This window comes from Salvia hispanica, chromosome 2, assembly GCF_023119035.1.
Source record: "Salvia hispanica cultivar TCC Black 2014 chromosome 2, UniMelb_Shisp_WGS_1.0, whole genome shotgun sequence".
NCBI classification, from domain to species: Eukaryota; Viridiplantae; Streptophyta; class Magnoliopsida; order Lamiales; family Lamiaceae; genus Salvia; species Salvia hispanica.
Window position 1 is genome coordinate 7,532,504 of NC_062966.1, and position 22,140 is coordinate 7,554,643.

The 22,140-nt window shown below is 34.7% G+C and overlaps 4 protein-coding genes across 4 annotated transcripts; 3 read left to right on the forward strand and 1 right to left on the reverse strand.

Moving 5' to 3' along the window:
- Positions 1 to 111: 111 nt before the first annotated feature.
- LOC125203569 (expansin-A11-like) lies at positions 112 to 1,524 on the forward strand. The gene is made up of 3 exons (XM_048101950.1): positions 112 to 344; positions 408 to 714; positions 1,007 to 1,524. Exons 1-3 carry the CDS (start codon positions 149 to 151, stop codon positions 1,311 to 1,313), a joined length of 810 nt encoding a protein of 269 aa, XP_047957907.1. The 5' UTR covers positions 112 to 148; the 3' UTR covers positions 1,314 to 1,524.
- Positions 1,525 to 3,323: 1,799 nt separating this feature from the next.
- Positions 3,324 to 5,800, reverse strand: LOC125203497 (splicing factor 3A subunit 2-like). Its single transcript, XM_048101849.1, has 7 exons — positions 5,620 to 5,800; positions 5,378 to 5,547; positions 4,882 to 4,958; positions 4,535 to 4,600; positions 4,326 to 4,400; positions 4,163 to 4,237; positions 3,324 to 3,999 (listed from the first exon to the last, which is right to left on the reverse strand). Exons 1-7 carry the CDS (start codon positions 5,769 to 5,771, stop codon positions 3,613 to 3,615), a joined length of 1,002 nt encoding a protein of 333 aa, XP_047957806.1. The 5' UTR covers positions 5,772 to 5,800; the 3' UTR covers positions 3,324 to 3,612.
- Positions 5,801 to 5,955: 155 nt separating this feature from the next.
- On the forward strand, positions 5,956 to 7,430 carry LOC125204366 (30S ribosomal protein S16-2, chloroplastic/mitochondrial-like). The gene is made up of 3 exons (XM_048103016.1): positions 5,956 to 6,146; positions 6,365 to 6,410; positions 6,934 to 7,430. Exons 1-3 carry the CDS (start codon positions 6,014 to 6,016, stop codon positions 7,157 to 7,159), a joined length of 405 nt encoding a protein of 134 aa, XP_047958973.1. The 5' UTR covers positions 5,956 to 6,013; the 3' UTR covers positions 7,160 to 7,430.
- A 5,924-nt stretch (positions 7,431 to 13,354) lies between these two features.
- LOC125204008 (ras-related protein RABC2a-like) lies at positions 13,355 to 16,306 on the forward strand. Its single transcript, XM_048102547.1, has 6 exons — positions 13,355 to 13,756; positions 14,589 to 14,657; positions 14,816 to 14,881; positions 15,365 to 15,486; positions 15,707 to 15,835; positions 15,972 to 16,306. The coding sequence occupies exons 1-6, from the start codon at positions 13,618 to 13,620 to the stop codon at positions 16,077 to 16,079; spliced, it is 633 nt and encodes a 210-aa protein (XP_047958504.1). The 5' UTR covers positions 13,355 to 13,617; the 3' UTR covers positions 16,080 to 16,306.
- The last annotated feature ends 5,834 nt before the right edge of the window (positions 16,307 to 22,140 follow it).

Genomic DNA, 22,140 nt, shown 5'->3' on the forward strand with positions numbered 1-22,140 from the left:
ATTTGAAATATACCCCGCTATTACGGTGGAATCACACACACCTATAACATATAAAAATAAATACTTGATTCCTCAACTTTTTTATTATCTATTCACAATGTCGATAGCTACCTTACAAGCAATTTTGTCATCAATCATAATATTTTTTATGGTTGCAGCGGCCTACGAGCAACATGCTGAGAGCAAGCCACATGCTAAAAATGAACGTGCCCATGCGCACGCGAAACATAAGCTTGAACACAAAAATCCTCATAGGAATCTTCATCCCGCGCATCAGGCAGAAGATTCTGGACCATGGAAGGATGCTCATGCAACCTTCTATGGCCCACCTGAGGGCACTCTAGGTGATTCTTTTTTCTTTTTTTTTTTTTGAGGTGATACACCTAAAAGATGGATGGTACGTGTAGGCGGAGCATGCGGGTATGAGGATTGTGACAAGAAAACATACGGTCCACACACTACAGCGTTGAGCGAAGCATTGTTCAAGGGTGGGAAGACATGCGGAGCTTGCTACGAGATCAAATGTGGTGAAGGGAAACAAAGCGAATGGTGCAAACCAGGTCAGCCAACGGTGCATGTGACAGCCACCGACCTTTGCCCTGGCGGGGGCGAGGGTTGGTGCAATACTCCTAAGGAGCACTTTGATATGTCCCAACCCGCATTTCTCAAGATCGCCGAGTATAAGGGTGGTATCGTCCCCGTCAAATATCGCAGGTAAGTGAAGATTTGCGTTGGTTGTCATTATTATAACATAGCCATGGGCGGACACACCTGTGCTTAAGGAAGGGCTAAGCCCTTCCCAAACTAATTTTTTCTATTATTTTTAATTTTATAACATTATTGTTCTGTTGGTATTTTGTGTAAAATGAAGTGCAAAAGCCCCTATCAGAACAACAAAATATAGGAATATTATTAATTTATACAAAATTTAGAATATATAACCCCTACTATAACAATTTTCTTTGTCCAATAGCATTGAGTTTAATTAATTGTGTTTGGGTTACAGAGTTACATGCAAGAGAGAGGGCGGAATTCGATTCAAAATAACCGGGCATCAATATTTCAACATGGTCGGAATAACAAACGTAGGTGGCGCTGGTGATATAATAAAGGTAGAGGTGAAAGTGGGAATGCAATGGACGGCATTGAAACACAACTATGGAGACAGATGGGATACCAATGCGGCCCTTGTTGGAAAGAAGCTAACCTTTAGAATCACATTGAGCGACGGCAAAACTATCGTCACAGAGCAAGCTGCCCCACAGGACTGGCAATTTGGCCAGACGTTTCAAGACAATCGCCTCGCCACATGAACACCTTCTTTATGTATACGTACAAAATATGAAACCAATCTTTGTTGATTTATTATTCTAATGATTATCTTATTTTATTTTGAGTAAGTTAGGATTTGATTTCCTATTTCATTTGTTTAGATTTAAGATTTATTTAAGCAGTGATTATTTTATTTGTTTTAGAATTGTATTGAAATAGAACTCTTATATATTCATCTATATATTGTGGGACGACAATGAACAAATTTGTGCCGTGAGGGTTAGGAATTTGTTTCTCTCTTCGTCACGGTTCTTCCTTTTTTTCTGTATCAATTTCAGTTTCAATATTTATTTCAAGATTATATATCCATGGTTTCACTATGTTTCTTATACATCCATAATTTCGAATGCATTCAATGGTTCCGCATTTCCCTCCGTATATTAGTCCCCTTGGAAAAGTAATAATGACTCAAATGAAATGTAAAATACTACTCCCTCCAATCCATAATAGTAGAATCATTTTAACATATTGACACTTTCCGGTAGCAGTGTAGTCATTTCTCTTTTTAAAATAAAATCAAAATTAGAGATAAAAAAGTCAAAATTAGAGGTAAATAGTCAAAATAAACGTCACGACGGGATATGGTGGCGCCATGGTGGCCGCCACGAAAAAACGCCATAAATCGGCATGGTGATGATGTTTCTATTGTCGAACGCCACGCCATAGCACCATATCCCCGCTATATCCGCTATTTGACAACATTGTCAAAAAGGAAAAAAGCAAAGTGGACAATATTTTATGAACATACCAAAATGACAAAAAAGTGGAAAACACTTGGTGGGTTAGAGGAAGTAACTAAATATTTGACAAACTTATTTGCCTTGGCACTGCAATGAAAATAAAAATTCAAATTTAGCAACCCAAATAATTCTAGACCTGCCCAAGGTTTACCGAACCGACGGTTAAAACTGAAACCGTAACCGCCGGTTACGGTTCCGAAGAGAAACCGTGAGAATTTATCCGAACCGAAATCATCGATTTTTGAACTGTGGTTTGGTTCAGGTTCAAAAAATTTCGAACTGACCGTCGGTTCAAAATCAGAACCGTGAAAATCTGCCGGAAAACTGTGAAACCAAGCCGGAACCACAAAAACCGATCGTTTAAAACCGTGAAAAACCGTAAAAAAATCGCCGGTTCAAAACCGAAATCGAAACCGGCGGTTTTAGAACCGGAACCGGAACCATAACCGCGAAACACCCTCGTGGTTCGGTTCCGGTTCGGCAATTTCCGAAACCGGAACCGGCGGTTCCGAACCGTAACCATCAGTTCCGGAACCGTGGGCACCTCTAAATAATTCATATCCAGGATTAATAAGCTGATCAGAAGATTTTGTATGCATCGAAAACTTGAAATCCAGAAGTCCATCTTGTAATAGAACTATAGTACTTTTCTAACATTGAGGCCATAAAAACAAGATATGCAAGCCTTGTACTTGTACAAACAACATTCTGCCATATCCAACATGGGATGAATATGCCAGCAAGAGCAGAGAAACTTCATGTGGATGATGCTATGGAGGCATTTCATGAGGTTTACGATGTGGTCTTATATTTCGGTATCATTGACATCTTGCAAGATTACATTATAACAAAAAAATAGAACATGCCTACAAATCCATGCAATTTGAGTCAGTGAAGATCTCGGATGTTGATCCGACATTTTACTCAAAACGCATCCTGGAATTTATTCAAAAGGTGTTTCCATCAATTGGCGTCTCGGGTTAGATGGCCTGACTGATCTCATTGTCCTTTCGGCCAACGAAGAAATCAAGTTTTCCAATCTTAAACCCAAAAAAAGCTGCCAGTGGAATATATGCTGAAAATTTGTGGATCTTGTATATGATGTATATAATGTACTAATAATTTTGTTCTGTCAACTCTGTAATTTTGTTCTTATATTCTACGAATTTCTTTAGCAAATAAACACTTCAATTTGATGCAATTTCAAATGTGGATAACAAGATTGCAGCAGAATTAGGAATTCATTAACAGTTGAGCACCTTGAAGAAAATCAATATTAAGATGGTAGAATACACTTCGTTTTCAGTAAGGCTAATAGACATCTAACAAAGCCATAAGATCTTGCACTTATACATCATGGACCATATCTATCCTCACTCATGGTTTCTTACAAAAATGATTTAAAGATAAGGGCAAGTCGTCAAACTGCAATCACAATTGTAGCAGAATACCATGCCTTTGTCATATAAACAAAACAACCTTATACCAGAAGATTGCTTGCCATATAATATTACACAGAATGTGTTGCAGATATGATGGTTCAACCCATGTTAGGTGGAGGGGGTTGGTACATCCCATGACCCTGCATTTGCTGCCCCAAGAAACCTTGAGGTGGTGGCATAGGTGGCCTTCCCATTTGTGCACCGTGGGTAAAATTTGCCATAGGACCACTGCCAACAGGAGGAGGAGGTGGGGCAGGCAGATTCCCACCAGGTGGCATAGGTCTTGGTCCATTGGCTAAAGGAGGAGGCATCGAAGTTGGAGGCATAGGAGGATTACCAGTTGGAGGTGGCGGAGGCAGTCCTTGTGGAGGAGGAGGTGGTGGTAAAGGCCTAGGTGGGGCACCAGGAACTGCTGTCCCATTAGCTGCAGGAGCAGGTTGAGGTTTATTTGCCTCTTGTGGCTTTGTCTTAAAGTACAACTGCAACTGCGCATCCAAACATCCCACAAAGACAACGTGTGTAAGGTATAAGATCCTGAAGAGTAAAGATAGCAGCGACGTGCGATCTTCACCAGTTAATCTTGGAGCGGGCTAGAACTGTAGTATCGCTAATACAATGGTACATAATTTCAAAGGAAGTGGCACATACCGTGAACATCTTCGAGTCTGGATCCCAGTGGGAGAAGAATTTGGGAGTTGACTTATCAATCTCTATACTTGGAACCTAAAAGATAAAGATCGAGGGATGAGCTTACCAGTACAAGTAAGTAAATTGCATATATGATGCATTCAGACTGGGAATGGATTATTACCTTGAAAGCTATAATTTCATATGGTTCAGCAGCAAATAACAGGTATTGATATCTTTTATCGAACGGTTGAACTTTCTGCAGATTGCATCGAGAGTAACGTGAGTTTATATAGAAGTGCATTGCTAAAAATAATGTGGGAAGCAAGAGAATCAGTAAGTAATTGTATTCAATATATTATGTATAAAGCTAGCTGCGGTGACGGAAGGTACCTGCTCAAAGGATGACATAAACCGATGCCTTGGCTTTGTATTGTCTTCAATCTCAGGATATTCTATCTGAAATGACCAATACATAAAAATTCTTAATGAAAGTACATTACTTAATTTCTGGCTATTAACGTGAATCAGTAAGAAGCTGAAATTGCTTTCGATTATAAAATGGTATGGGTTTTTATGGCATCCTCCAATGCCCCATGCTAAGGCCAGACTAAGCAGTAACAGAACTAACTGCATACAAGGATGAGCTCATGGTGATAACTGATAAACCCCAATTAGAAGATCAAGCATGACTATTTCGATTTGCATGATAAAACATACAAGAAGAACAAAACGCCTACCTGGAAAAGCAGTGATCTCTGTTTGGTCTCCCCGTCAAATTGCTTGGTCACACGATATCCAGGCCGACCAATTTTAACTGACACAACAAGAAAATATCTTAACTACATGCTACTACAATATATGAAGCTACGATGGTTCACTATCTTAGCAACAAATTCTCTAAATTATAATACATATTCTACAATGTGTGTAAATTATTTTATATCACAGTACACTAACTCATTTTAGTACATTGTTCAATGAAAAAGGTATCTTCATACATAAGTGCATATGAAAATTTCAAATAAAATGGATTATTGCTTCCATACATTCCCAAATTCACGATACAAATAAATTATAAACTAACCCCTCAGAAAATAACTTTCTACAAACTAAAGATTATGCGATGAGGAAAAGAAGGGGGAAAAAAGTTGGCTAGGCGAAATGAGAAACGGCAATTCATCGACAAAGTAAAATGGCAATGGTAAAAAGGAAGCAATTGAATTGATCGATTACCAACTTTCTTCAGATTAACTTTGCGCTTATGGGGTTGCGGCTGAGCTGGAGCTTCTTTTGCTTCACGAGCCGCTCGCTTAGCCAAGTTGGTCTGGTGACGCTTCCCCTGTGTGTGCGCTAAGTAATTCCCCTCATTGTTGTGCAGAGTCAAGCAGAGCTTGCACTCGTAGCTGCAACACTATCACGTCAAAGAAGTCGAAGTAAGGAAGAAATCGCCTACGCCCAAAATTCTAGGGTTTTACCTTCCAAGGTGATTGCGCATGAAATATGGATCTTTAGCCAAATCAATGGTTTCCAGGGCAAGTCGCCGGAGCCGCTCCCGTCGGTCGATGGCCTCATTCTGGGCGGTGGCGGCCCCACCGCTTCCCGGCTTAGAACCCCACTCCCTGTCCATTGCTGAAAATCTGAGTAGAAAGGAAGATGGGAAAGAAATGGAATGACTAAGAATAACGTTTTAGAATGGGCCCAATTACTGCTCATTCTATGGGCCTAACAAGGAAGCCCAAATAGATCTAGTGGTACGACGTCGTTGCTTATTTCGTTAGTGTAATATCTGCACAGAAAATATAAACCCATTCCAAAACCCTCTTTGAAGGTTTCCGTTCCCCCCCTCCGGAGTTAGAAAAAGAGAGTGAGATGGTGGTGCGGTTGAGGCTGTCGAGATTTGGATGTCGAAACAAACCGTTCTACAGATTGATGGCTGCTGATAGCCGATCTCCGAGAGATGGCAAACATTTGGAAGTCTTGGGATACTATAATCCCCTACCTGGTAACCCTAGAATTTCATAGTTATTGATTACGCAAGGATGCGCAATGCTTGATTTTTTCTGTTTAATTCCGAACTTGAAATACATTTGTTTGTGAATTCGGCAAAGATTATTTGTAATTTTCGTCATCAGATTCGTTTCACGCGCCGTATGCTAAGCTGATTTCAGCTGCTGTTCAATCTAGGAAATGCTAATAAATTTTGATTTGCAAATTATGCAGGTCAGGATGGAGGTAAAAGGATGGGGGTTAACTTTGATAGAGTGAAGTAAGTGGATTTATAGTATAACAAATTTGATTTTTTTTATCATCATTCATCTCAACTATCTCATCTACTATGTCTATGTGTTATGAAGAAAAATTGATATCTTAAGGATGTTGCGTAGTGCATTGCGAACTTAGGTATTTTATAAGAATCTTCTGGTGATATCTTTTTACGGATCCTTTGATTTGCATCCCTCGTATAATTATTGGAGAATCTCAAACTGCCCAAAATGTACTTAGTATATTGACACAAATGATTTTAAAATTTGAATTTTGGGTAGCTAGTTGAGGAGATAGGAAACTTCCGTCCATGTACTCTTAGCTGCTCATCAGCAAGCCAATTACGTTTAAAAGAGTTTTATTGGTCTACAAATCTTGCAACACTGTCAGTTATGACATTTAGTATTGGCATTGACATCATAACTTCTTAGGTTTGTTCCAGATGCTGCGGATAGTAAAAGAGTTTTTGTGTTTACTAAAATGCATGAACGTTCTCGTTTATCCTGATCTCTCCTATCACCATACAGGTATTGGCTTTCAGTTGGTGCACAACCCTCTGATCCTGTCCAGCGCCTTCTCTTTCGAGCAGGCCTGTTACCTCCACCACCCATGCTAGCAATGGGACGGAAAGGAGGTCCAAGAGACATGCGCCCAGTTGATCCACTGAGTGGGCGTGTTATGACAGAGGCCAAGAAAGATAGTGTTGTAAAACAGAAAGCTGGTGAGGATGAGAGCGGGAGTCAGAGCCCTTGATATGTCAGGCCTACGACATAAGTTCGTAGATTGGTGACTTTTTCTCTGAGTCTTTTGTTACAGTAATAATGAAAATATTATGACATTAGTGCTACACTATCTTCTATTTACTTGTCATTTGTGGAATTAGATCATAATCAGCATTACCTATAATAGCTGGTTTGGTGATTGTGACTCTCATGTATGCTGTGTATATCTGCGTGTAAAGCAGGAGAGACCAATCTTTCCTGTGTAGGTGGAGGATTCTTGAAAAGGCCATTTTTGTTTATCATTTTGTTGGGATTTTCCTTTATCTTCCTGTTTGGGATTGGTGTTTAGTTTTCATTGAGGTCGTCCGACATGCTAATTTTCCGTAATTGTTGCATGCTTCCGAAGCTATTCTTGTTCAAGATCTACAATGAATTTTATATAGGCCTATTGAAACAGAAAATGGGGTTACAGATATTGAAATTTCAGATGTTTTAGTGTGCTCCCTTTGTTGCCAAGAAAGAGATGCATGCACCGTAATTAATTCTACATTTCAATGATTCAACAGCAATTTCTTCGAGACGGCTTCTGGTGGTTCTTTTTTTGAAAGTAGTGAACTACAAAATTTACTCTTACGTATGACAAGTTGAACGCTAGAGGTACCCATGTTTAAAAAAATGCGTTGTTAGCCTCTACGTATGGATATAATATTATTTCACATCTTTTTTCACTATTTTGAGTCTTTTATACCCTTTTTCCTCATTTTTAACCTAAATGTAATTCCAATGATGTTTTAGTCTTTTTCATTTTTATTACTATGCCTATATTTATTTTATATTAAAATATTATTTTCATTTAATCCATAAATATTGTAAATTTAATTAGATTGATAAATAAAAATACTTATTAAAAGTTATCATAAGAATGATTTACGTTTTTATTTCAGTTAGATATGTTTTGTAAATAGTAATTTTTTTAAATAAACCGTAAATCATGTAATAGATGATATGATATATAAAAAAAAATTACTATTACATAATTTACGGTTTTCTTTAAAAAAATTATACTACCTCTGTCCCAGAAAATTTGATACATATTACCATTTCGATCCGTCCCTGAAAATTTGATACACTTCACTTTTACCATTTTTGGTAGTGGACCTCATATTCCACTAACTCATTCTTACTCACATTTTATTATAAAACTAATACTTTAAAAGTAGGACCCACATCTCACCAACTTTTTCAACTCACTTTACATTACATTTCTTAAAACCCGTGTCGGGTCAAAGTGTAGCAAATTTTGGGGGACGGAGGTAGTACTATTTATAAAAACATAAATTATTCTTATAATAACTATTGATAAGTATTTTAATTAATTAATTTAATAAAATTTACAATAATTATGGATTAAATGAAAATAATATTTTAATATAAAATAAACATGGTACATAATAACAAAAATGAGAAAGACCAAAACACCTTTGGAATTCATTTAGGTTAAAAGTGAGGGAAAAAGGTATAAAAGACTCAAAATAGTGAAAAAGGGTCTGAAATGATATTATACCCATACGTAGAGACTAACAACGCATTTTTTAAAACATGGGTACCTCTAGCGTTCGACTTATCATACGTAGGGGCCAATTTTGTAGTTCACTCTTTTGAAAAAAACTAGACATTATCATCAGTGGCGGACGCAGAAAATTTTGTTAGTAGGGGCTGAATTGTATATGTAGAGATAGAGAGTTGAGATAAAAAAAAAAAATTAATACATAATCGGATAACCAAATATAGAGGTCATTTTTCGATCGTTTTAGTTTATAATCATAGATGATCGTGTATTGCCCCTCATATGATTGTAAACTGTATAAATTTTGAACCTCCGTGTTATCTGAAAAGTAACATCCGTAACAAATACTAGTATAAGATATGCATTAATATTTATAAATAAAACTAGTCTAATGCATAATCAAAATGGTACCGTATATTATCTATAAAATAATATAGAGTACTTGAATCAAATTAAATTACAAATGTATTGCATAGCATGTCTTTTGTCATATTTCCAATATAATAGTCACGTATTAATTAAATATGACAAATTAAAAAAAATTTAATTTTGCATAAAATTGGAAAAAGAAGAATAAAAGAGAACAATTGAAATTATAGATTAAACTCAGTAAACAGTTATTAAATTTGCATCGATGATAGTGGAAGAAAATGAATTATGATTAAAAAGAAATTTTTAGTTAAGAAGGAAATATTATTTAATTTAAAATTAATTAACCTTTTTTTAAAACTAAGTAATCAAGAAATCTATCAATATATAAAGGGAGAGTTTTTGGAAAAAAAAAATTAATGTCAGTTTTGCCCTTTTTGGCGGGAAAGTGATGGCTGACTGTGTAATTTTTTATTTGGTTTCTTTATTCTGCATCTTCTAAAATAAAATTCGCTATTGGACCAATTAATTGTCCAATACAACCACAAACAATAGCTTCCCACACAAGATTGAAATATCTGTAAATAACCTTATAAGTTCCATGAAGAACTAAACCAAATCAATCTAAAAAATAAAACTACAACACACTTCAATTCGCCGGCGCCGGAAGGAGAGCCGGCGAGACTTAGCGGTGGAACAATGAGGAAGGACGGTGGCGCGGCGTGTGAGGGCAGCTGGGCAGCAGCGAGCCGCGACGGATGACGAAGGCGGCGAGGCTGAGGAAGGTGGGGAACGGCGGCTGGGCGAGCTATGCAGTGCGGCGGGTTTGGAGGAAGCAAAGCGGGCGGCGAATCACGGCGGTGGACGGCGAGGCAAGGCGTGCTGACGAAGTGTGCTTCGAGGCAGGTGGGGCGGGCGGAGAGAGAGAGAGCGAGAGAGAGGGGAAGGCGGCGGCGCATGAAGGAGGTAGGCGGCGGCGGAAGGGGTAGGATGCCGTTGAGGGGGAGTGAGAGAAATGATTTAGGGTTTCATGGAATATTAGTTACTATTGTATACTAATTGGGCTCTAATTTTGGGCCTTTAAATGTGGCATATAATTTGGATTCTAATAGTTTAGTATAGATAAATAATGATTTTTTTAATTAAATACTATTCCCTCCGTTCCATAGTAATGGAGGCAAAACTTTTCGGCACGGAGATTAAGAAAAATTGTGTTAGGTGAGTTAAGTAAAGAGAGAATAAAGTGAAAAATGAAAAAGATAGAGAGATGAAGATAGAAAAAGTAAGAGAGAGTAAAGTAGGTGTGGAAAAATGTGTTAACTTTTACTAAAAAAAGAAATGACTCTATTACTATGGAACGGACGGAAATGGAAAAACGCCCCTATTATTATGGAACAGAGGGAGTAGAATTTATGTTAAAACTCTATTATTATTATTATTACATTATAATAAAGCAAGGTTCTAAGTAAGATTTTAATTTATTGCACTTTGTATATATTTTGAATACTTAAAACATATGGATGCGTTTTATTTTGAGGTAATAAACGTAAATACTTTCAAGTTATTCAAGGATATTATCATCCAAGACAAGTTTTCATAGTAAAAATATGTGAACCTATTTTCCTAATTGTTTTATATTTGTATTATTAATATTGTCGGTTAATTATTTTGAGATGGACGTGCGTACGACATTATGAAGAATAAACGCACTAATATTAATATATTATCACCTCAAAAAATACCTTTATTTATCGTGTTTTTAACTGGCAATACTAACCCTTTGTCGTTTATATTTAATTCCCAGCCTTTCTCTTTCTAAAATAGAATAAAAATGTTAATATTAATTTGTATATTAATTATCACATATTTAAATTTGTATATTAATTTCTTGAATATTTTTTATTACTCTTTGGTATATTAAATATATGTTTAGAATTTGAAATGTTTTATTTATTAGGAAGGAGAAAATTATTAATTTAGAGTAGGACAAGATAAAGTACATTTTTTAAAAAAAATATTTTTTTCGTGTTTTGAAAATTTTTCTACAGTTTCATTAATACTCACTCAATCCCACAATAATTGTCACTCTTTTACATTTCGGTTCGTCCCATAATAATTGTCACACTTCATTTTTTATCATAAATGGTACTCCCTCCGTCCCGGCTAAGATGACACATTGCTTAGCCAGCATGAGATTTTAGGAGTTATTGGTTAAAGTGTTTAATTGGAGAGAGAGAAGGTGGAGGTAAATATTAAAGTAGAGAGGTAAAGAAAGATGGATATTTTAATAGGAGTGAGAAAAAAGTGGTTGTGTGTATAAATTGGAGAGAGAAAGTTACCAAAAAATGAAATGTGTCATCTTATTTGAGACAAACTAAAAAGGAAAACGTGTCATCTTAAACGGGACGGAGGGAGTAATTAATTGTGGGACGGAGGGAGTATAAATTGATTAATTAAATTGATATATTACTTTATAAAATATTTTTTTACTATTTATTATATTGAATTTATTTTAAAAAATAAATAAAATTTTTATTTATGTTTAATATTGAATTTAGTATTTTTCTTATTTTTTGTTTGCATTTATGAATACTTATGTTTTGTTAATCAAAACTGGTGAACTATTTATTTGTTCAAATAGTTTGCTTTTTTTTTTCTTTTGTAAATAGTTGTATTACATTTTTCTTTATTTGTATGTATCAAATATTAAAATAGTACTCGCTTGATTCCATAGTAGTGGAGTCATTTTGTTATTTTGATACGTTCCATTGTAATGAAGTCATTCCTTTTTTTTTATTAAAGTCAACATATTCTTCTCACTTACTTTAATCTCCCTTCATCCCTCTACCTTTTTCATTTTTTCTTTATCCTTTATTTAATTAACTCACTTAACACAATTTTTCTTAGATTGCGTGCCAAAAAGAAACACCCCCATTACTATGGAACGAAGAGAGTATACAATCATCTGCTAAAATATGAAATGTTTCATTGAGAGTTGGTTGAGATAAGTACAAATATCTTTATGTTGTTGTTTATAATATTTTTAATTATTTATAATATTATAAATACTTTTTTTAATTAGTTCTTATCTCTAAATATATTTTTATACTTATATACTCTATATTCTTTATTTTAAATTAATTTATCTTCAATATTTGAAAATTTTTTGTCTTGTGCATAGCACAGGTGTCAACACTAGTTATGTTTAAAAAGAAACTTTCACACAAAATACACATATTTTAAGGCAATAAAATAAGTCCTCCGCATCACTTAAAAGAGATGACAGCTCATCACTTGTTTCAATATAATAATATTAAATTTATTAAAATTGAGTCTTCTTCTTCACGCTGCGCAACCGCATTATTTATTTTCTCTGCAACTTTTTATTTCAGATTCAGTTCAGCCCATCTACCATTTAATTTTTATAGATTTAGACCTCAGCAATATTGATTTGGCAGGGGCTTATGATAGCTTTCAAAAAATTTGAAAATTTTAGAAGTAGAAAAAAACATAAAAAAAACTTCTTGGGGAGGGCTTAAGCCCCTCACCCCCTCTTACTGTGTCCGCCACTGATTATCATGCTTTATTTAGGCCCAGATTAGAGTCCATGAAAATAATAATTAGATAGATTAGAGTTTATTATCTTAGCTTTTAAAGTTCTCTTCTGTTGAGGGCCTTCACTTCAGGCTTAAAAACATTAGACAGCCTTTTACGTTATAATAATAATAATAATAATAATAATAATAATAATAATAATAATAATAATAATAATAATAATAATAATAATAATAATAATACTACTACTACGACGACTGTAAAATAGAATAGAAACAAATGTATTACGACTGTAAAATAGAATAGAAACAAATGAGTCAACCGATATGGCTCCATTTTGACAGTCTATCCAACTTACCAAATTCGAGACTGAAAAACCATGCTTATTTGGATAAAAAAAGGAAGGTGGTGGAACATGTGTTCTTGATCTTGTGCTGTGAATAAATTGACATTTATAATAAAAATACGACGACCAGTAACGATGGGAAATTGTATTATTCAATTAAAAATAATAAAACCTGGTAATATGGGCCCTCTAAAATTCATAAACAATACAAAAGTCCTACAAAAAATAAACAGATGGAGCCCAGTCCATCATACCTCCCAACTCTTAAAATATTATCCCCGGCTGATGGTTTATTTACAAGGTTGCCATTTCTCTGGCGCAAAAACGGGAATCTAATCTAAGCCGTGAGCTAAGCTAACAACACACTACGACAGATTGAAAAAAAAAAAAAAAGCGTGCCCCCGCACTGTATCGATCACATTGCTATATTTTTTTAGAGAGAGACAGTTAAGAGTAGTGATGGCATATCAGCCTTGCCGTCTCCACCTCTCTCTCTCCAATTGATTGCGCATTGTCACTGCTGTGGTTGTTGAGCGGCTATACGGTCGATAGCTACTGTCACAGAGATTTCCTGTTACATTTCTCTGCTTTTTCGTCTACTTATTTAGAGAGAGAAAGGTAACTTTCTAGAGAGAGAAAGTCAGGTGCTCATATGGGGAGCTCGGGGCAGGGGCAGAGCAACTACGATCTCTCGTTTAAGATCCTGCTCATCGGAGATTCCGCCGTCGGCAAGAGCAGCCTGCTCGTCAGTTTCATTTCCAACGTAGTCGACGATCTTTCCCCTACCGTAGGTATTTCTCCGCTATCAATTATGAAATTCATCCACTCTAATCAAGTTGCGATCACTCCTTCCAGTTTGTTAGCTGACAGATTTCTGATTTATGCAATTTATTAATGAAAATCTGTTAAATTTTTTTTAAAAAAATTGTTGTCGAATTTGATCCTAGATTTTTTTTTTTTTTTTTTTTATTTGGTGATTCCTGCTTGTCATCGATAGTTAGATGTTGGAGCTATTTTGGTAGCTTAGAAGAAACTGTCTCAATTGCTTTAGGCATTCTTGTTCTGGATTGAAACAGGGGGTACTTTGTGGCTTGATACATGTGAACATTTTTTTATCATGTTGCCTTGTTTGTATCTTGTTTGAGGTATAGAGTAAATTTGGCAAATATTCCGTAGGTAGCAAGCATTTCTACTTTGGTCAAATTATATGAACTTTACTTCATTTGCTGTTGTCATTTCATGCAACCTCCGAGTAGATTTATATCTTAACGTAAACCAATATGATGCAAATGCTGAAGTAAGTACTACTACTTGATGCTCTCGAGGTAGGTGTTTGAAATTCTAAGCCACTGAATAAGTGGATGATTATAGCTTTATAGCTAAGTGCTAGAACCCATTCCCATCAACTTTAGCCGCAATCTTATTCCTAACCAAGTGCTAGAACTCATTCCCATCAACTTTATAGCTTATATAGATTATTTAAGTCAAAGATTTCCAAATTACTCCTATGAGAATCACTTTTTTTTACTGTTGTGTACTTCTGTTTTTTGTGGTTGTCACCCTTTTGTTGAAATCTAGGTGGGGATTTTAAGATCAAGTTTCTCACAGTTGAATAAAATCTAGGTGTGGATTTTAAGATCAAGTTTCTCACAGTTGGCGGGAAGAAACTGAAGCTTACCATTTGGGACACAGGTAAGAACTTTTTTAAGAGTTTTGGCTTTGATTCAATCAATTTTAAAAACAATGATAAGTGATTTTTGTCCCTTTTTGTCGATTCCAAGATTAAGATGTATGATGACAATGCTTCTGTCATTTGCTTCTCAACAGTGAATTTACTATGTCTTTTGCAGCTGGACAAGAGAGATTTAGGACGTTAACAAGCTCATATTATAGAGGTGCTCATGGAATCATTCTTGGTAAGCCATGAATGAACCGAGAAAGTTTAATGAATTTTACAAGGTTGAGAATCTTATCTTGAGATGTTTTATTTGTTGATGCTGGATTTCTGTTTAAAGATTTTAATGTTATTGAAATAGGAAATAATCAGATTGTTATCTTTCTCCAATTGTTATGGGTAATTGTTTCTGCTAAATCATGTAATGCAGTTATCTCTTCTTCTGGTTTTTTTTGAGGCACCTTCTTCATGTCTTACATAGTTTAATCTCAATCTATGACATCCACTAAGATCCTATTGTTAATCACTTGGATAAGGATAACCCGTCCCGGAAATTGGCACTTCTACGTTGGAGCAAATGCATAAATGTGATTGAGAAAGTTTTCATTCAGCTCTCATTTGAATAGAAAGATAAATGGCTATAATTTCCACATTTCTCACTTAAATCTGCGGCTGTTGCTTTGTGTTCTTTTGATGGTTTCAATCGGTTGACATCTCGTTGTAGTTTATGACGTTACAAGGAGAGATACATTTACAAACTTATCTGATGTATGGGCTAAGGAACTGGAGCTCTACTCCACTAATGAGGATTGCTTGAAGATGCTAGTTGGAAATAAAGTTGATAGGGTTAGTCCTTTTCCTTTTCAAATTTCAACCTTTGGATTTCAAGGCACTATATGTTGTTCTACCACGGTGATATAAATAGCACTTATATTTCGTTCATGATTCTATTTTCTCAATGAGCACGTTCCTTGTTGGTGTTGCATAATTTGGTACACTTCTGTCACATTTGATTTTCATCTTGCTTATTTTCAGTCTAACCAAGTGATTTTTTTTTTACTTTTAGGAATCTGAACGAGTTGTAAGCAAGGAAGAAGGGATGAGTCTAGCAAAAGAGCTCGGATGTCTGTTCCTGGAATGCAGCGCCAGAACTCGAGAAAACGTCGAGCAATGCTTTGCAGAACTAGCATTGAAGGTAGACAACTATTCGAAGATAACATGTGAAGTATCAGAGTCCAGAAAACTTATTTTACCTCCGTCTCTGTTTCGTTTGATGAAGAGATAGTTTACCGTCTAATGTCAGCTAAGTGAGGTTTTTCCGTTTTCCTCAGATAATGGATGTGCCAAGACTGCTGGAAGAAGGATCAACGGTGAAGAGAAATATCTTGAAACAGAAACAAGAACATCAGACACCTCCAAGTGGTGGTTGCTGCTCGTAGAATCACGACACGATGATGCCAGCCAGACAACATTTTGTGTGCATTCTGACCGGCGTGTTTTATGTTCACAAGTGTAAATGATAATTTGCTTCTTTCCCTCTACTGCTTTTGTGCTTCGGATCCGCCATGTGTAAGTGCTGCTGTTTACTGTAAAATCTGTTAGCTCGTGTGTATGATTGCTATTTGCTAAGGCATCACAATGCAAACCAAATAATTAGCTCCGGTCACAACACCTACAATCATTGTTCTAAAAATCAGACTAGGCCGGCAGATTCAGATAGTATAATCAGGCCTATTTGAACTGAAAAAACCAGCCATATGGACATGGCCCATGAACCTATGGCTGGTAAACCACATCAACCGATTTAAAATTTATTTTAATTGTAAAATACTACTCCCTCCATCCCACAAAAGATATCACACTTTCCTTTTTAGTTTGTCCCACAAAAGATGTTACATTTCTATTTTTTGGAAAAAGTTCTCTCTCACATGAATATAAAAATAATATTTTATCTCTCCATTTAACACAAAAAAATAAAACCTCCTAATATCCCGTGTCGTCCCACAAGTGTGACATCTTTTGTGGGACAAATAGAGTATAATTATTCATAATTTTTTATGAAAATATTACTACTCCATCCGTTTTGTAAAAAGCAGTAAAGTAAATGAAAAATATATCTATATTATTCATTGTCTTACTTTACAGTCTATTAAATATTTTTTCTAAATCTCGTGCTTAAAAGAAACGTCTCATTTATCTCATTTACGGTGTGACAGTCTATTAAATATTTTTTCTAAATCTCGTGCTTAAAAGAAACGTCTCATTTATCTCATTTACGGTGTGATAGACGGAGTACTAAATTTCATAATGACTCATGTTTCATAATTGACTCATGTTTAAAGTTGGCCCATAAAATGAAAAATATTATATTTGAATTTTATAATAGCCCATGCTTATAGTTAGTTAGCACATTTGATAATGTTTTGTCTTGTTTTTTCAATATGTGAAAAAAGTATTTATTATAGTCACATCTTACAATATTTTATCTTGTATTTTCAATGAGGAATAGAAGTCTTTGAGCACTAATTTAGAGTGAAAATAGCTCTAATATGAAAGATATACAATGATTAATTTAATTTAGGTTGTAAGTCAAAATGATAGTGATCAAATTAAACTACTAATGAAATCATATTACAAAATCATTGATGGATATTGAAACTAACAAATGAAGTGCTTATATTTTGTAAGTAAATACAGTCATGCTTGGCATGATCTTTTAAAATATTACTCCATGATTTAGTTTTATTATTTTACTTTTCTATTTTTTGAAAGTTCGGGATTCCTATTTTTTTTTCTAACATAACGTATTCAAGACGCAATTTCTAAGTATATAAGGAATTTATGTTTATGGGTCTTAAAAGATCAGTAATCTTTGGACATTTGAGGCATGTGCAAATGATTTCAATTAGCTTTATACTCCCTTCGTCTCATAATAGACATACTTAGGGAATAATATGAGATTTTAGGAGATGTTGTTTTGTGTGTTAGGTAAGAGAGAAAACAGTATATTTATATTTATGTGACAGAGAACTTTTTCTAAAAAAAGGATAAGTGATATTTTATGTGGGACAAACTAAAAAGGAAAGTGTAATATCTATTAAGGGACAGAAGGAGTATTATTTTCGATTAACTTTATTTTAACTGATTTTTTGGCATTTAATGTATTAAAATCCAAGACTTGTATTCTACAATATATATTTTTTGTTTATCATTGATGCACTATTTTTTAGCACTAGAACTATTTACATGTATACAAGGTAGGTGCAGTATAGCTAAGGATAAGCACATGATGTCGAACACATGGAATGCTATCACAAACTGGCTATCTAAGACTAGACTTCTTTCACTATTTGAAGACGCGATTGTGGATTGGGTTTGAATGCTGATAAATGTAAATAAAACAATTAAAAAGAACAAGGAAATTCCAGGGATGTGCTTTCACAGTTATGGTTTATACAAATCTCAACTACAACACCCTAGCACATGTCATGCTTTACTAGAACGAGTCACATAAATATTGAACATGCGACACAATGTTTGTTAAATCTAGCAACTCCAAGAAACACAATATGATTCGAGTTGTTCTCACACTCAATTAAAGTTTTTAAGGGAATTAATTGTAGTGTTAGTTCTTTTAACATACAAATCCTCTCTCGAATTTGCAAGCCAATAAATCATCACAAAATATGTCACTCAAACATGATACATTATCCAATACTTAGAATAAAGCAAACAACGAACAAAACGGATATTAAATTAATAGGAACCGTATAAATCAAAATTGCTACTAACACATTCCTATAATAGAATAATTCTATTGATTTAGTTACTCATAGACCAATAATCTAAACCCATAGTTTGTAGGGAAAACATGAAAAACATAAGAACTAAGATAATAAAACCCAAAGGTTGAATCTCATAGCCTTGATCTTCTCTTGATTCTAAGCTTCAAACTCTAAGTATGATTGAAAGATGATGAACAGTAGAAGGAACTCTCAAATATAATTTTCTAGTGTAATATGCAGCAAAAGGTTCCTTTGATTAAGCTTGAGGGGGTATTTATAGCCTTGAAGTCGTGCATCATAATATGTTAAATCTTCTATTCTAGTTACGAAAGTCTTGGAGAGAAATTAGGTAAATTTCTGCGCCGCACTCTCCCCGGGGACCGCAGGGCAAATCCCAGCAGTCACTGTGGAGTCCTCCCGAACTCTCTGGACTACTATAAGCTGTCACCGTGCACGATCCAGCAGTCGATGGACGTGTTCCTCTTTTTAGGCACGATTTACGAGATGGGCCGCATGGACAACAATAGATGTACGCCAGCGGCAGCTGAGTAAGGTTCAGTGGACTGCTGGCTGGCTCGAATGCTCCAGGCTTCAAATTTTCGAATTTTAACTATCTTTTTAGGCTCTATTTTTCATATTACGCACAAAATGCGTCAAAATACTGAAATAGATAAAAATATGCAAATAATGGACATGTAATGCAACTTTAACACTTAAAACAGACAAATATTGTCTTAAAACAATGGAGAATCCGAGCGTATCAATCATGCAATAAAGTACTCCCTTCGTCCACGAATAAGAGTCCCGTTTTTCCATTTTGGTCCTTCCACAAATAGGAGTTCCAGTTTATAATTACCATAAATGGTAAAGAAATTCCACATTCCACTAACTCATTCCACTCACATATCATTTTAAACTAATATATACAAGTGAGATCCCTATTCCATTAACATTCATCCACTCACTTTTTTTAACATTTCTTAAAACCCGTGCCAGATAGAAATGAGACTCCTATTCGTGGACGGAGGGAGTAATATTTTTTGTATAATATACACTTATATTATACTCCCTTCGTCCTATTAAAAATAAACGTTTTCCTTTATTAGTTGTCCCACTAAAAATGAAAAATTTTCTAAAATGGAAACAACATTATCTCTACTTTTTTTTCTCTCTCTTTTAATTAACTCACAAAATAACACTATATAAAATATCGTGCCGAAAAAATAAATGTTTAATATTTATTGGGACGAAAGTATATATAGGGATATAATAAAAAACTTATAAACTACTACAATAATTCAGTTTGACCTATGGTTGGACTAGTCGATTGATTAAACCATGAACCGGTAGTTTTGCCGTTCAGTTACCTATCCGATTTTAACATTAATACTCGCAATAGAAGAAAAAGATGACAGAGGGAGTCTAGTAAAGAGAACCATCAAACATACTCTTCTACCAATTCATGGGTCTAATTTCAAGTATAACCATTATTTTTAAAAATGAAATTGATTATTATAAATAAAAATTAATTATTGCAACCCTGCCACCGCCTGGCCACAACAGTGCCGAAAAACTACCGCTCGGCCCAACTTTGCGCCGTATGGAGGTTGGAACCTCAGGCGGCCGGATCGTTTGATGCGTTGCAGTGGAGCTGCGGCCGGGTCTCTATTGTGGAAGGCCTAACAATACGTAAGCAGATGCCGAGGAAAAACAATGGAAGTAATATAAAAACAAATGAAATTGAACATTAATAAACTACAACAAGTTTAGCAAAGGAAGGGTGGTTGTTAATGTTATTTAAACAAGTGTGACAGTCAATTTGCTTCTGAGGGCAGCTGAGGTATCTGAACTGTACAAACATGTAAGGAATAAAGCTTAGCTTATTATGAGATTTTATATGATTCCAATGTATTGATTGGGTGTCTGACAGTGATTTTATATAAGTGTGACTGAAAATGAGGACATGGAATGTCAAAATTGAAGCCTCGGAATTGTTGAGTTTTACATTTCCAACTATGAAGTCAATATATTTCATGATAGACAGCTATGGCGGTGGAATATATATATATATATATATATATATAGGGACGTAATCAATTGCTAACTACTTCCTTCGTCCCCCATTAAGAGTCACACTTTTCCATTTCACTCCGTCCCTAATTAAGAGTCACATTTCATTTTTACCATAAATAGTAAGTAGGTCTCACATTCCATTAACTCAATTCACTCACATTTTATTATAAAACCAATATAAAAAAATGGGCCCCACATTCCACTAACTTTTTCAACCAACTTTTCTTTACATTTCTTAAAACCCGGTCCCACAAGGTAAAGTGACTCCTAATAGGGGACGGAGGGAGTAATTATCAATCCCAAATTAAGATCAATTTTCAACCATTAGATTAGAAGATCTCGTGGTTAATATAATGTCAAGTGTAATATATTTTAAATTTAAATAATTATTAATTAAATTAAAAGGATATTAATGTCAAATCCTATATGTAGTAATTATAACTAACTACTTTCTCTCTCTTCAAAAACATCTCAAATCTTTAAATTTACGTAACTCTCTCAATTTAAATTATTTTTTCGCAAAAAATATATCAAATTAAAGATAATTTAATAAGGATTCCAACGAGATCTCAATTGCATATGTTCCGACGATGTTCGGGTGATGAAATTTGATAAATTATATTTCAATTTTCGTACATGTTGATAAGCAGCTTTTTTCAACAAATGCAACAAAAAATCTCAATATATTGTAGGCAAAATCTCAATATTATGCATGTTCAATCTCAATAAAAATGTGTTGATATTTTCTTGTCCTTGTATTGATATTCTAATGTCATATTGTTGATATTTGTAATACACAATGTTCATATAAAAAAACACCCACGAAAATTATCATATGATAACATAATGACGATATTACCATTTTGTTGATATTTTGTCTACTATTTATTGAGATTTGTGAGCTTTAATCTCATCCACTCATTTTAAAATCCAAGGGTGGAGATTTAGTATTGATTTTGGATTAGGGTGCTATAAGCATTAGAATATGACCCATATATACATATATATATATATATATATATATATATAGGGGAGTGATCAAAACAAGTATGTGCTTAAATCAAGAAATGCAGCCCAAATCTTGACCCTAGGATTAGATGATCTAATGGTCAATAATTAACCAAAAATACGGAAGGTCATAATTAAGCAGTTTTAGGTCATATTATAAGATTTGAGTTTATGTCATGTTAAGATCATTTTAGGTCATGCTTTGTTAGCATGACCTAAAAATAAACTAACTATGACCTAAAAATGCCCTACGTATGACCGCGTTCTGCGTTTCTGTATTTAAATCTGGTCTTCATAGATCAAAACCCTATATATATATATATAGGGGTGTGTTAGGGTCCTTACAGCATCTTAGTGTAAAACACAGCACTAATCACAGCCCTTGGATCATTAGATTGGATGGTTGTGATTAGTTACATTATCATACTAAAAATCTACATTATTAGCCGAGGTACATTATTAGACTAGAAATGTACATTGTAAGACTAAAACTGTACATTATTAAACTAAAATGCTACATTATTATCCGAGCTACATTATTAGTCTAAAATTCTACATCATTAGATGACACGTGGCATTAATCTAACCGTTAGATCATAAGATCCAATGGACTGCAAGTGTTTTGAGTTTTACT